Source organism: Heptranchias perlo, chromosome 32 (genome assembly GCF_035084215.1).
Source record: "Heptranchias perlo isolate sHepPer1 chromosome 32, sHepPer1.hap1, whole genome shotgun sequence".
Lineage (NCBI taxonomy): Eukaryota > Metazoa > Chordata > Chondrichthyes > Hexanchiformes > Hexanchidae > Heptranchias > Heptranchias perlo.
The window spans coordinates 22858276-22872949 of NC_090356.1; the positions used below are offsets into that span (position 1 = coordinate 22858276).

Below are 14674 nucleotides of genomic sequence, written 5' to 3' on the forward strand. Positions count from 1 at the left end.
ACATGACGGTGGGGGTGTCATGTGATTTGGGCCTGCGTGGTGCGGCGTTCCTGGGACGGTGAGGATAGTGTCCGGCTTCAGGACCCGCGGAAGATAAAGTTACTCATATAGATGGATCAGGTTTAAAGTGACTCGGATTGTGGTGCTGAAGCGGCTAAAGCCGCAGAGGAGCAGGGCTGTGCCTCGGGGGTGGGGGAGGTCAGTTCTGTCACAGTGAGTTGGGGGGGTCTTGGACTTGTCCCTAGGGGTGGGGGAGAGGAGGCAGGGGGTCAGTTCTGTCACAGTGAGTTGGGGGGGTCTTGGACTTGTCCCTAGGGGTGGGGGAGAGGAGGCAGGGGGTCAGTTCTGTCACAGTGAGTTGGGGGAGAGGAGGCAGGGGGTCAGTTCTGTCACAGTGAATTGGGGGTCTTGGACCTACCCCTGAGGGGGGGGGGGTCATTGAGTTGGGGGTCCCTGAGATCAGGGGTAGTTTTACTCTGTGAAGGTGCTGACTGTGGGCTGGGTCACTTATGCAGGGCCACTGACCGCCTCCTACCAAGTGCCAGCTTGGCTCAGTCAGTAGCACTCTCACCTCTGAGTCAGGAGGTTGTGGGTCCAAGTCCCACTTGGGGACTTGAGCAAATAATCTAGGCTATCCAGCACTGTACTGAAGGAGTGCTGCACTGTCAGGGGTGCTGTACTTTTGGTGAGACATTAACTGAGGCCCCATCTGCTTGTTTAGGTTGTTCAAGATCCATGGTGCTATCTTAAAAGGAGCAGGGAGTTCTGATGTCCTGGTTAACCAACCTGACCATAAACAGATTAGCTGGTCCTTTAACTTATTTGCTGTGTGCCAATTGCAGTGTTTGCCTACATAACAGTGAGTGCACTTACAAAAAGTAATTCATGGACTGTAAAGTACTTTGGGGTCTCCTGATGACCCAGTGAAAGGCACTGTGTAAATGCAAATCTTTCTTTATATCACCCATGTGGTCTTTCTTCATGTGTTAGCCCAGATGGCAAGTGTCTGCAAACTTGATGCCATCCTCCCTCAATAATTCTTTCTCAAGCTTTTTGGAACATTTTTGGCTGCTGTAAAGGTTGCTATGTAAGATACCCTGCAAAATTACCCCTCCTTGGGATTGATGCTTTTTCCCAAATGACAGGAAAGGGAAGAAATGGGTTCCTCGGGTTCAGAGATTGGGAGGAAAGTACAAGAGAAAGTACAGATGTAGTGCTGTGTTGCTGCCCTTTTTTTCCAGTTTGAAATGGCATCAATTATTGCACTATGTGCTACTTTCCTGATTTTTGTCTCTTCCAATTTTATCACTTACACTCCTTCCCCCTCCTGATGATGTTGACTCCCTCACCGGATGCTCTCCAGTAGCTTGTCCATTTGGCTATTATTGATGCGTTGACGGTGAATGCTGGCAGGCTGTCCATCTTCAGACGGTGTCGCAACTGAGTCAGATCATGTCTGAGACTAATTGTAGCTGCCCTTACTACCTCACTGACTGAGATCAACTAACTCCACACAGGCCACAGTCAGAACCTGTGACCTAGTTTCACCTCGTCCAGTGCTTTAGCGGGCAGGGCATTTACCAACAGAGTCATGGGGGGGAAACCCAGGCAATCAGTTTTAACTACAAAGCATTGTTTGGTTTTATGTGATATATATTAATTGGGCGGTTAGAATTGCTGGGTTCTTCACCAAAAAACTACTACATTGGAGTCTCTATATGGTGAAGCCCAAGGTAACGGGCAAAAATTTCAATATATATATAATTGCAAGTTGTTGTTGACTTCATTATGTAGAGATTTCTTCTGTGGCTCAGTCCTACTCACCTGCCCACTCCAGTGGTGATTTCTTGCACTCTCAGGCTGCCTGCATTTGCCAGAAGTACATGCAGTCATATTCCTAAACCAGGCCCAGCTGTATGCTCACGGCATTTTCCTACATTACAACAGTGACTACACTTCAAAAGTACTTCATTGGCTGTAAAGCGCTTTGGGATGGCCTGAGGTCGTGAAATGTGCTATAAATCTTTCTCACCAGCACTTTAAACACACGTGGTATACCGACTTTTCCACTAAAGCATTGGCAGAAGGAATTGCACCCCTTGGTTCCCTAGTTTTTATATACAGGATTCCTCTAATGTTTTCCTTATAGGAGTGTCGATACTATTGCCTGTCGGCCATATACGGTCCCCAAACCCTGGCAATCTGGTCCTTGAAGCCCAGGCAACTCGGTCCTATTTCCACCTGTATTTTTTATTTGCTAGTTTGCCCTGTTTGTAGTTCATGGGCTTGGAGGTTCGGAAAGGGCTGTTCTTCATGCTGTTGCCTCAACGGTGGATAAATCTTAAATCAGTTCCCAATGATTTGTTGGTATCAGCAACCTGGGATATATGTAAAATTATGGGAACAGGGATTTCAACTTTACCCTTGTGGCCCATGAAGACCAACAGCTTGGACAGCCCTGGTGTAGGTCAATAAACCTGGAGATTATACCCCGATTTATATTGGCTTCCGTCACTTAGATACTCCGGATGGTGCTAGTTTTGCTCCTGTTGCACCATTTGTAATTTGATTCGGTTGCAACAGCCCAGTGAATATTAAAAAAATTACATTCATATAATGCCCCGTCAGATCTCTGGAAGCAGCTAAAGCACTTCACACACAACGAATTGCATTAAAATACTGCAACTCTTGTTATGTGGGTGAATATTAAACAGGTTGGAGACGTGGTCCTCGCACTGTCTTGTGTGAGATGATGATGTGTGATGAACAGAAAAGGCTGGAAATGTATAGGCAAATCAGTCAGCATCTGAAAGAGGGGAATAAAAGGTTAATGTTATGGGTGGGATCCTTCAGAAGCAGCACACTCAGCTATTTTCTGTGTAGTGCAGAACGCAAACCAGCTTGCGCTTGTACTTGTCACACTCAAAAGATCCGTTTGTTCCTGTCTGGTATCATTTTAGAAGGAAGCCTAAGTGCTGCACTTTTGGAACTGGACAGTGGCTATTTTTGGAGCCAAACTGGTTCCAAAAGTACCCTTGTATAAAAGGAAATGATTTGTCACAATGTCACACTGAAAATCTCTGTGAATTTCTATGTTTACCCGGTGTTATGCAATTTGCTGCCCACTTACCACAGCTTTTTAAACAATGATAAATTATTTGCAACAACAAATTACTTGCCCTAAATACCAGCTGTAACAGGCTGTCCAAGCCACAGCCTTTGAACTATGTGTGAGCCCCAACCCCTGGCAATCTGGCCCTTGAAGCCCAAGCAGTTCAGTCCCCATTTGTACTTGCCTGCTGGTTTGTCTTGTTTGAATTTTATGGGCCTGTGGCAAGGGGCTGTTTTAGTGCTATTGCCCCTTTGGTAGATAAATCCTACATCAAAACATTAAGATCTGTTGGTATTAGCAACTTAAGATATGTGGCAATTAATGGGAACAGGCATTTCCACTTTACATGTGGCTTCCAAGGCTCCAGAATGTGCAATATGTGGCCCACGAAGACAACAATATGTGGCCCACGAAGACAACAATACTTGGACACCCCTGAACCACTCTTTATGGATGTGTGTTTAGGGAGTGAGCATTATTCTATGATAATGTACTGAGAATGAGTGATGGACATCTACCTAAACAAGCCTCAATCTGGCAACACCAGGCACCATGGTAGACTAGGAAATCATCTCCATGCCACTGAAATGTCAAGAAGAACCCAGGATAGTAATGGATGGTATCACTTCATTACTAGCCTGTTGACCACCTGAGGTCAAGGAAGAGGGGGAGAGGGAGCACTTGCAACGTGTGTTCACTATTTGTAACTTATTCTCTTTTGCAGTAATCCAGTGCCATGGCGGTGTCTAATTACGAATGGTCTCAGAAGGTAGCAGCATTCTATGCCAATCCAGCGCATTTTCTTGCAAGTACAACAGCCGAGACCTTTGTATGTGATCTGCTGAGGGTCCTGACAGAGGAGAAGATCAGTGAAAACATAAAGGTGCTGCACTACCCTGTCCTATATCTTTGTGTCCCAGTTGAGTGATGGGCCTCAGTTTCACTATATGAAATGTGCATGGATTGTCTTAAAGTGCAGCACCTTGTTAATGCTTTTATTTCCCTCTCCTGAGGATGCTAATTCATGTTTTGTTGCCATTCTACAGGCACTGGCTGCCTTCTGATACCTCATGTAAGTTTCACCCAGAGATTTTGTATTGGCTGACTGTTTGACTGCATTGGGAGAGACCCCATAGCTAAGCCCGGTCATGCCATCGTCTGATGTCCACCCTTTGCGTACTTTTCAGCAGGCTAGCAATTGGGGCCAAGGGGGAAAGTGAGGCCAACTCTACCCCCACATTTGTTGCCCCAACTGATGCCAACTTACTCAGCACAGGGTAGGGATTGAACCTTTCTGGTCTGTACGACTTCCACACTGGGCAGTGTGATTGACAACTGAGCTGTCGGGGAGAAGCTTGTTCATTAATGTCTTTTTGCTGTAAAACAAAGCGTTTCCAGATAACAGTAGAAACTTTGCAGTCTGCCAGGGATCAGGTTCTCCCAGAGCTGCAATCATTATTGGCTTACAGAGGTCACTTCATGTGGATCCCAGATAAAGAACGTGAAATAGGAGCAGGAGTAAGCCACGTTGCCCCTCGAGCCTGCTCCGCCATTCAATCAGATCATGGCTGATCTTTTGGCTGATAAATTGAAGGACAATAATTTTTTAAAAAAGCACTTCAGATCATCTGGGATATTATCACTACCACCTTTCAGAGATGTGAAATCACACAAGGATATTTAATTGTCCTATGGTGATCTTTCATCTACCCTTTACAGGCTTTTGAAACCCAAGCTTGGTGTCATTTAATCACTGCTTGACTTATCTTGTATCCTTTTTCCTCACTTGTTCCACCTAAGCCCCTAATATGCTGTCCTATGTGTTCTTCCTGCTCCCTGCATCCTCAATATGTTGAAATCAAGACTCATTGCACCGTCTCCCACTGTAATTCATTCATCCCAAAGCCTCATTTCAGGAGATTATTGGCACCAGCAGTTGTCTCTTTTTCCTATAATCGACAGGCTTTTAAAACCCAAGTTTGGCATCATCTAATCACTAACTCTTGATTTACCTCATTTCGGTCCTATTCTCTTCATCCTGGGTTGTGTGCTGCACCGTGGGCCTTGGCCTTTCAGTTGGGTTTCTTGATTTAAGATAAAATGATTCTGGATGAAAATTTGGGAGTGTGTTTTAAAATGAATGTGGGCTTTTATGAAAAATCTAACCAGCTCCTAGTTTCTAACACTCTCTTGTCTGTGTTTACATTTCAGCTGCAAATTCTAGGGGTTTTTCAGGAGTTTCCTACATTGCTGTTCACCAACTCACAGTCAGCAGAACGGGCAGCGGAGTCACTCTTCAACACCTTCTCGCAGCTGCCGTTTGTACCCAAGTCAGTAAGTCTGAAATGTCACCTGCTGCTCTCAGTAACCACCGTGGTAATCGCCACCGATTATCTGATCGGCAATGAGAAAATATTGAGGAATTTGATGAAACAGCTGATTGATGCGGTGTGTGATGCAAACGATCGCAAACACGGTGGGAGTTTTAGGCCCCTCAGGGCCGTAGCGTGTGCCTGCCTTCGCGAATTTGAAACGTGCTACCCAGGCCTCCTGTCAAGAAAACTGGAGCTTCTACATACCCTTCAGCGAAAGGAGGTCACTCCTCTGCACCAGGCCTACACACTCCTGTACAGCCAAGTGTTGAAAAACGCGATTCGCACGGTCTCCCAGGCACGCAGTGTGTCTGATGGCGCCATCCGCGAGATGTTGGCAAGGAACGAGGAGATCAAATGGAAGGTGATGGAGAAACAGCAGGATTTATCGGCTGTCACCGTGACAACTGATCTTTCCCTGCTTCCTTCTACCGTCGAAACAAAGGAGTTGAAGTCTTCTGTGTCATTGCTGCTGGAGGAGTCGTTCCTTCTTACTCCAGTATCCCAAGCTGCTTTGCTTCGAGAATTGATCCAGGTGGTCCTTATGGTGCGCTCACTTTCTCCAGCGATTTTCAGGTCCCAGTTACTGCGCTTGTTTGGGACAATGGACATGTCCTTGCTGCACACCATGCTGCACATGAAGGCAACCTTCACTGACAGTCTTTTCACCATTGAGGATGAGAACTTCCTTTTGAAACGCCTGGTCAGCATGGCCCAGCACCCACTGCTCAGCATTCCTCTCAAACTCTTCTACATGGACTGCATACTTCACTTTCCTGAAAACCGCCCCATAAACTCTAACCTGGAAGAGAACCTTCCAGTTTTGTTCACCCCAAAGATGGCGGCTTGCCTTTTCCCCACATTATTTAATGACAGCAGTACAATGCTGTCTCGTCTCAACTTGGTGAGTCTTGCGTGTCTAGAGAATGCTGAGGAGGAAAGAGGGCTTGCTGAGGTCTTTGACTACCTAGTGTCTTTATATAAACTGGTGGACGCCAATGGAAGCCGGGAAAGAACAGTAACATTTTTCCATGCTGTGTATATATTTGTGGGTTATTTCCATGCCAATGAAGGGTACATGGCAGAGTTGACCAGCTATATGGTCAAACTGTACCTGAGACATTGTACCTTAGCTCCACACATGATTAACCTTATAAACAGCACCCAAAAACTGTTGGAAGATTCAAAATGGCCTGTTGCATTAGCAGAGGCCTTGCGAAAACAGATAGTGGAGCTCCCATTACAGCAATTGTCCCCTCATCATCTCATGTGGCACCTCAAGGTCCTTGCAAGAGTGGCCAAAGAAGCCACAATATTACAGAAGGCGACAGTTCAGTTTTTGCTGAACATCATTCAAGCTTCTGGCTTTTGTGGGTTGGGCGACTGGCGAATGGGTAACGCAGTCCTGTCTGTGTGCAGAAACGTTCTGCATTACCAGAACCTGGAACCCATCTTCAGCAACCTTGCAGACCTCTTGCAGCATGTCCACCTCCAATTCCAAGACGTAGACATTCAGGATCGTGCTCATTTCTATTACTCGCTGCTCACCTGCCTCTCCAGTGAGAAGCTAGCAGGAATTGTGGCGGTGGGGACAGGGAACTGTAGTCGGGCAAAGACTCGATCACTCTCATCCCTAATGTCAGAGAGTGCAGGTCACTCTATCTCCGTGCTTCCAATCAAGCATCCGATACTACAACTCATTCCAGTTCCAGAAGAAGATTCTCCCAACGTTGATCCTGCTGGAGACACCAGCGAACAGGATTTCAAAGAAGATTACTTGGAGAAATACTTGGACCAATTCAGTAATCCTGGATTTGCTTCTACAGTTGTGATGAAATTCCATTTGACTTTTGCAGAGAAAACTGATCCCCAATATCACAAAGTCTTCACCATACTTCTACACTTTGACTTGAGGAACTCTCACTACGAGCCACTGAGTGATCTCCACATACCCTGTCTCTTCTTCAACAGAAAGCCTCACGTTTTCTCTCTGGCTTTCAAGCCACGCCTACCATACCCCATCACGTTATACACGAGCGCCATCTTTACCACGGAGGATGGCCGCACATGTTGCAGTCAGCTCGAGCCTGTCGATGTTGGTTTCTCCCGTTTGTTTCTGCCCCTTCCTGTGCTAACCAATTGGCCGTCAAAAATCAAGGCCAGCCTCTTTAACCAGCTGTGGACATCTTTGGTCCAGACTGAATCCAGCCAGTCAGACCTCAGTCGCTTCTGCTTCAAGACAGCCCAAAGACCTCTGAGCGAACTCGTAAACTTGCATTTTCAGAAGTACGTGGTCTCAAAGCAATCTGACCCAGAGTCTTACAAAATCTTTCTGTTCCTGCCCCCTCGCATCAATATTTTGTTTGATGTGGAGCAGATGGACGATATTGCGAAGGTTGACATTGTCACTGATAACTGGAAACTTTTACCGTTCATTAATTCTTACCTGAAGGACATAACGTCTGAAAAGTAGCAACCGTTGCTGCTACAAAACTGGTCGTTCAGTGCACCTGAAGATTCTGATACAGTTACTTTTCAGTACCATTTTGAATGCAAACTTTCCTAGTCAAAATACAAAATTGACTTGTTTGTGGGATTTTGCTGTGTGCAAGATGTCTGCCATAAGTCATTGTATGTGAAGCATTTCGAGGCACTTTATGGTAAGATGCTAAGTTAATACAATTCTGTTTTGCTGACTACAAGTGAACGTGCTTAAAGGTCTATAACTAAAGATAGCCAGTCTAAAATGCAGAGAACTCCATGGCTTATACCAGGAATGTCCCTAGTTCAATCCCCAGACAGGGATGAATTAGTTAATTTCAACTCGGGCAATGATAGAGGCACTATAATTAACTGCAGCACCCTGAGATTAGGTACAGTCAAATTGGCCACGGAGAGAGACCACCAGAGGCTTGGTGGTGATGCCCTTTGCATTTGGATAGCCTGCCGAAGCACGATCGGTCGGGGAAGTCCAAGAGGGCAACTGATACCTGTGAGAATGTACTCCAGGAAGGAGGTGATACTTTCTGGAGAGGAGGCAGGAACTGGGATGAGGAAAATAAATTGCTGAAATACATAGCAAGCTGATCAGTATTTGATTGCCAACATTTGCAATTTTCCTTTTTTAACTCACCTGATTTGGTACTGTATTTACGGGAAACAAAAATAAATTATTTTTATACCAGGCTCAGTATTTTCCTGAGATTGAAACCAATGGATTTTCTTTGAAATTTCATCCTGTCCCTGTACAGAGGAAATGTATTTACAGATTGTTTGAAACTTGCATTAGTGTAAGCTGCTACTGTGTCCAGCTATTATCAACAATAATAGGTGGAGATAGAGGTCAGCACTTAAAGAAGAAAGACAGACTCACATTCATATCATGCCTTTCATGACCTCAGGACGTCCTAAAGTGCTTTACAGCCAATGAAGTACTTTTTGACGTGTCGTCACTGTTGTAAAGTAGGAAACACAGCAGCCATATTGTGCACATCAAGGTCCCACAAACAGCAATGAGATAATGACCAGGTAATTTGTTTTTTAGTGATATTGGTGAAGGATAAATATTGGCCTAGGAGAACTTCCCTGCTCTTCCTATACTGCCATAGGATCTTTTATGTCCACCTGAGAGGGCAGACAGGGCCTCGGTATCATCTGAAAGATGGCACCTCCGACAGTGCAGCACTCCCTCAGTACTGTAATGGAGTGTCAGCCTAGCTTTTGTGCTCAAGTCGCTGGAGTGGAACTTGTACCACAATCTTCTGACTCAGAGGCGAGAATGCTACCACTGAGCCAAGGCTGACACCTAATCGGACCCTATTTCCACGTCACAGGCACATCCACACACCCTACGGTGACCACCGCACAAAACCATACAACGCTCAGTATGTGACTCTATTCTAGGCCTGTCTGGTTCCACTCCATCAAGCTCTTAATCCAAACAACCTAACTAGAATGGTGGCTAGAGCAAAAGAGTAGCCCTAACTTGCTTCATTGGTGGTGAAGCTGTGTAACCTTCCCTGCCGTGACTGTGCCTTGTCCACTCAGGACATCTCCTGACGCCTGGTGCTGAAGGCAATTGTAGGAGCTAGCTGACTATCCTGGATGAGAGCTAACTCAGCACAGACTCAAATCCGTCTTTTTACTCTTCCCAGGATAGAGCTGGGTACATATTGGATCCATCGGAACATGGCTGGAGGAAGGGGGAAAACCAGTACAGTATAAAGTTCCACTCCCTTTAGATGTGTAGGTATAGGAAGTCTGTGCTGTGATCATTTATGTACTGCAGTCATTCTCTGAATCAGAACAGTGGGGCACATCATTAACTATATTGTGTAACCTCAACACCCATAGGCTGAATGTACAGCCTGATCTAAAACTCATGTTTTTTATTTGTCATTGGCAAGGCTGGCATTTATTGCCTATCCCTAGATGCCCTGAGTTTGATATGACAGAGTGGCTTGCAAGGCCATTTCAGAAGGCATTTAAAAATCCCATTGAGCAGGCTCAACATACAAGAATGTATAACATTTTTTACCTTTTTATTACTGCTTCTGTAATCACTTTTTTGGGATATTTTCCTTATTTTTTTTCACTTTAAATGATCTTACCTGTTCTAATCTGTTGTTTGAAATTGGTTTTTAATTCAGTAGTACAAACATTACTAATATCAATCTGACTTAACACATCTCTGAATAATTCTTCAACTAAAGGAGCAGCAACAACTAAAAAAATAAATTAACTCAAGTACCTAAACAGTGTACATAAAACTGCAGCTTAGAGCAAACCAAGCTTTCCATTTAGCTGGAACTATTATATACTTCAAGGGACAGACTTTGCAGATAATTTATAGTGTCCACATTCCAATAAGTAACATGTTCTCAGGAACTGGGTGGTGCAGGGGGTTAGACACTGTCCATTCACCTCTGAGCCCTGAGTTCAAATCCAGCCCAAGCTGATGGGAAGAAAGTCTTTGATGTGAAATAAGTTTGGGCAGTCTAAATTCAGTTCTTATTGGGCATACACCAAACTGTCCCTAATCCAGCACTAATGGATAGTGTCTTGAGAGCCTACAGGATGAGTGGTGTGGAAAATGAGAGAACTGTCTCACTAATACAGAAGGGGCTGAGGTGTGTTGTTGGAGCAGAGTAGAGGGAGTTTTACTCTGCAGCTGACAGTACCATACCTGGCCTAGGAGTGCTCAATGCTGATACTTGAGTGCATGAAATGGGAAAAGTCCCATTCCTTAGCACTAAACACCCCTCACCTTGGTGAACACAATGAAAGTAATGTTTTACACTAGCTTGGAGTTGTACCCTGACACGAGGCAGCACTGTGGAAGGCTTGTTTGCGGCACAGGATGTCACTTATTATTTTATCATCTCATCCAGCCAGCTAAAATGCCCCAGTGCAACTCTTCATTTGTTACTCAAACTGGTTTTGTATGTTTTGGTCAGCCAGGTGTCCGAAATGCACAGACATCCAACGCGATGCCTGAGAGTTTCAGAATCAAGCTACCGAGAAATCAACACCCGCCTCTAGGGTTTCTGTTTGTTCAATACAGAGTGCACACTCTCTCCTCTCAGGAATATATTGCCCGAGTCTGGAGAGCTTAGGTGCGTCTTAGGAGAGTCAAAGGCATAAGAACCCCCATGTGTGCACTGGAGTTTATCAGAGCTACTTCCCTTGGCTTACCCAGCCTTGAACATACTACCTGTTGAGGCATTCACTTGTAGGATTGTCTGTAGCAGAGTGGGAAGAATCCTGGCCCCCCAGGCTACTCCTTTAGGTTCCATTAACGAGCCAGGCTTCTGGTCAATCGTTAACAATGCCTTGGAGTACTGCAGATCTGTGTGTTTCAGGTCTCCGATTACCAAGGCTTCCACAGAGGGTTGACTTACTTCTGAGCTTCCATTGCAGGCATGTCACCTTGAAGCTAATTTGACCCCAAAGAGACCCTGTTTACCCTCCTCCCTAGGACTAGAGTCACCAGTTGGTTGTCAGGCAACTGTCAAATGATGGGTTTGAGCCCTCACTGGATGGACAGCAGATACTAGGAGCTCAAGAGTGGCATGGGGAGCAGCATAAGATGTGAGTGCACTGCCACCATCCTCCTAACCACTGCATGAACAGATATCATGTCACATTGATTTCTCCAGAAGTGCAGCGTTTTAGCTGCAAATACTTGTCTCGCTGCAACCCAGTCACAATAGGCACCAAGCCCTGGAGATATGTGCATGTGTTCTCATTCATACCTGACCTCTAGCAGCTGTCATCCCAAGTCTCAGAGTTTCCTCATCAGCTATACAATGGACATCTGCTTTTAGCATGGTGGAAGGGCCTATACGGGATAGCTGGCATTGTGGTGGCTACCGAGATGTTGCAGATACCCTAATCCAATGCCTCGTACTACACTTGCTCCTCGTCAACTACTTAATCCAGGTCCGCGTGCGAGAGACTTTAATAACGGGTCATGCCCACCTTGAGTTGACTGCTTCTCCAGGATAGGCCAGAGTGCTCCCACCCTGTATTTACTTCAGCTTTTGCCATCAATCCACCCCATAACTTGATCCTGAATCTTGCTCTTGGGCCAGAAGAAACTTTCTGTTACATGCCTCGATCTGAACCATGGAGAGGGGAACTATTTGGAAACAAATATACCACAAGCCTAACCTGGAATGGGATTTTTGTATCCTTCAAGGAAGACTAAACCGACCTTTGCTCCTTCTTCAGCATGAGTCCTAGATGACTGTGTCCCTTAAGTCCAAGGGAAGCAGATTTCAACGTTCGTGGTGCACAATTGGTTTGGCCAGTCATCGCCAGATCTGGCTGGACCACCTCAAGCACTATCGAGCCCAGCTCTCCTCTGCTAAAGTGCTGACTACTCCAGGATCATCATGAAATGCAAAGACCAACCCTTTCCTTAAAGCCCTCTCCCCTGCCCCTCCACCCTCACTTCCAACAACAAGTGCGAGGAGCTCATGGACTTCTGTCACTAAGATTGAGACCATCAGTTCAGCTGCCTGTGCCGCATCCCTCCCTGTTGCCCTCCAAGCCAAACTTCCCCCAAAGCTCCCCCTGCCCTAGCCCTGAACTCGCATCTTTCTCTAGTTTCTCTCCTAGCTCCCCTCATGCCCTCTCCGAGCTCATCTTTTCCATGAGACCCACATCCTGCTCTCTCGATCCTAGTCCCACTAAACTGCTGACCACACAATTTCCCTTCCTGGCCTCCATGCTTGCTGATACTGTAAATGTTTCCTCGTCTCCGGTACTGCCCCCACCCCCTCCTCAAAATCCCACCCTTGACCCCTCTGTCCTTGCAACCTACCGCCCATCTCCAACTTCCCTTTCCACTCCAAAGTCCTTAAGCATGTTGTCACCTTCTAAATCCGTGCCCACCTTTCAAGCAACGCCATGTCTCAACCTCTCCAATCAGGCTTCCACTCCTGCCACTGCACTAAAACGACCCTGATCAAAGTCACAAATGACAGCCTCTGTGACTGTGATCATGACTGTGATCATGACTGTCCCTCGCCTGGTTCTACTTTTACTAATCCGGACGTAGCCAGAGAAGCTCCCGCAATGGCTTCTCTTCCTGCCCCCCGCACCGTTACCTCTGGCGTCCCCCAAGGATCTATCCTCGGGCCCCTTCCTATTTCTCATCTGCATGCTGCCCCTAGGTTACAGACCAGCAACATCTGTCTTGTCCCTCCATCTATACACCCACCATCTCCTTTGAGATATCTGCCTTCTCTGCTAGAAAAACACAAAGTGGCCTTTTATCGACAACATAGAGTCTAGAGATCATTGGCTGTGCGCCCTCTTCTTTGCCTATGGCTCTCGGCAGGGCTGTAGCTGTATATCTCTGGCTGCTGTTGACAGCCTACCTAGCTGTAGGATATTGACAGGGCTGTTTCTCCTTGTCCTCTGAATGTGGAGTGAAAAAGCTAAGAACATAAGAAATAGGAGCAGGAGTAGGCCATCTGGCCATTCAACAAGATCATAGCTGATCTTCTACCTCAACGCCATTTTCCTGCACTATCCCCGTATCCCTTGATGCCTTTAATATCTAGAAATCTATTGATCTCTGTTTTGAATGTACTCAATGACTGAGCCTCCACAGGCCTCTGGGGTAGAGAATTCCAAAGATTCACCACCCTCTGAGTGAAGACATTTCTCCCCATCTCAGTCCTAAATGGCCTACCCCTTATTCTGAGACTGTGACCCCTGGTTCTAGACTCCCCAGCCAGGGGAAACAGCCTCCCTGCATTTACCTTGTTGAGCCCTGTAAGAATTTTGTATGTTTCAATGAGATAAGGAATAAAGGAATGCTATTAGGGCGTGGAGCAATCACAGCATCCTTACAGCCAATGAAAAGACTGATGGGACTGCTGGTTTTGCCCAGAATATCAAACCTGTAGTTTCCTTTCCCTGGACCGGCTGCAGTTGCCTGGCCTTTACTCTGCAACAGCTCAGGGTGGTACAATTGAAATCAAGAGCTTGGTGCAAGCTATCATTCTGAGATGCACCATATTGGATGGTGAAAGGGGCCCCTGATCAGGCATCCGGTGGCTTCTGATGGCGATTGCTAATTTAGTGCCAAATTAGGGGCAGTTTTGTCTGACGGGCACATGTCAATTAGAAACTGCTCTGAAATTGCCCAACCTCACTTCAACAGGCAAATGAGGCCTTCATCCTATTAGTCTGGGCTGAGTTAAACCCAGGCCCGAGAACTGAAATCAATGTTGCACCACCCAGTGTCCTAGGAAAGGGGCACTTGAGAAAAGAAATCCTATTTCAAAAGGTCAGGCAGTAAACCCAAAATGGCACATGTTGGGTTCAATTCATCACACAATCACATCAAAAATAAATAGCAATTTAATATGGGCTAGAATAGCAAATGCTGTGCCTACCACCAGAAAAGTTTCTAAATATTCAATATTCCCATCTACCACTAATCCCCACTCCCTAGCCACACGGTAAAATATTGTTCCACAGCATTGGCTGCCCTCTGGTACCCCTCCATAAGTGTCCATTCTTCAAATGATCCAGGGCAGTGAATTTTGGCAAGATGTTTAATCATTTTGGAGCTAACTTAACCCACTTACCTTCCCTCCCCTGGGAGGATGGTCATTAATTAGTCATCAGACAATTTACAAGTGTAGGTTTGAGTCCTTGCTACAGGAGTTCC

At 45.9% G+C, this 14674-nt stretch overlaps 1 protein-coding gene across 6 annotated transcripts in view; it reads left to right on the forward strand.

The window, feature by feature from the left end:
- The window catches only part of ap5b1 (adaptor related protein complex 5 subunit beta 1), a 20002-nt gene continuing 5328 nt past the window's right edge, over window positions 1-14674 (forward strand). Inside the window, exons 1-3 of one of the 6 annotated variants that reach the window (XM_067970624.1) lie at window positions 1-58; window positions 3837-3995; window positions 5324-10103. In XM_067970624.1, coding sequence (XP_067826725.1) covers window positions 3849-3995; window positions 5324-7957 — 2781 coding nt within the window. In that variant the 5' untranslated portion in view covers window positions 1-58; window positions 3837-3848 and the 3' untranslated portion in view covers window positions 7958-10103. Of the gene's footprint in view, window positions 59-82; window positions 121-566; window positions 1734-1783; window positions 3996-5323; window positions 10104-14674 lie in introns of those variants that run through there. The other 5 variants (XM_067970626.1, XM_067970625.1, XR_010958240.1 and 2 more) reach the window with 5 other exon arrangements.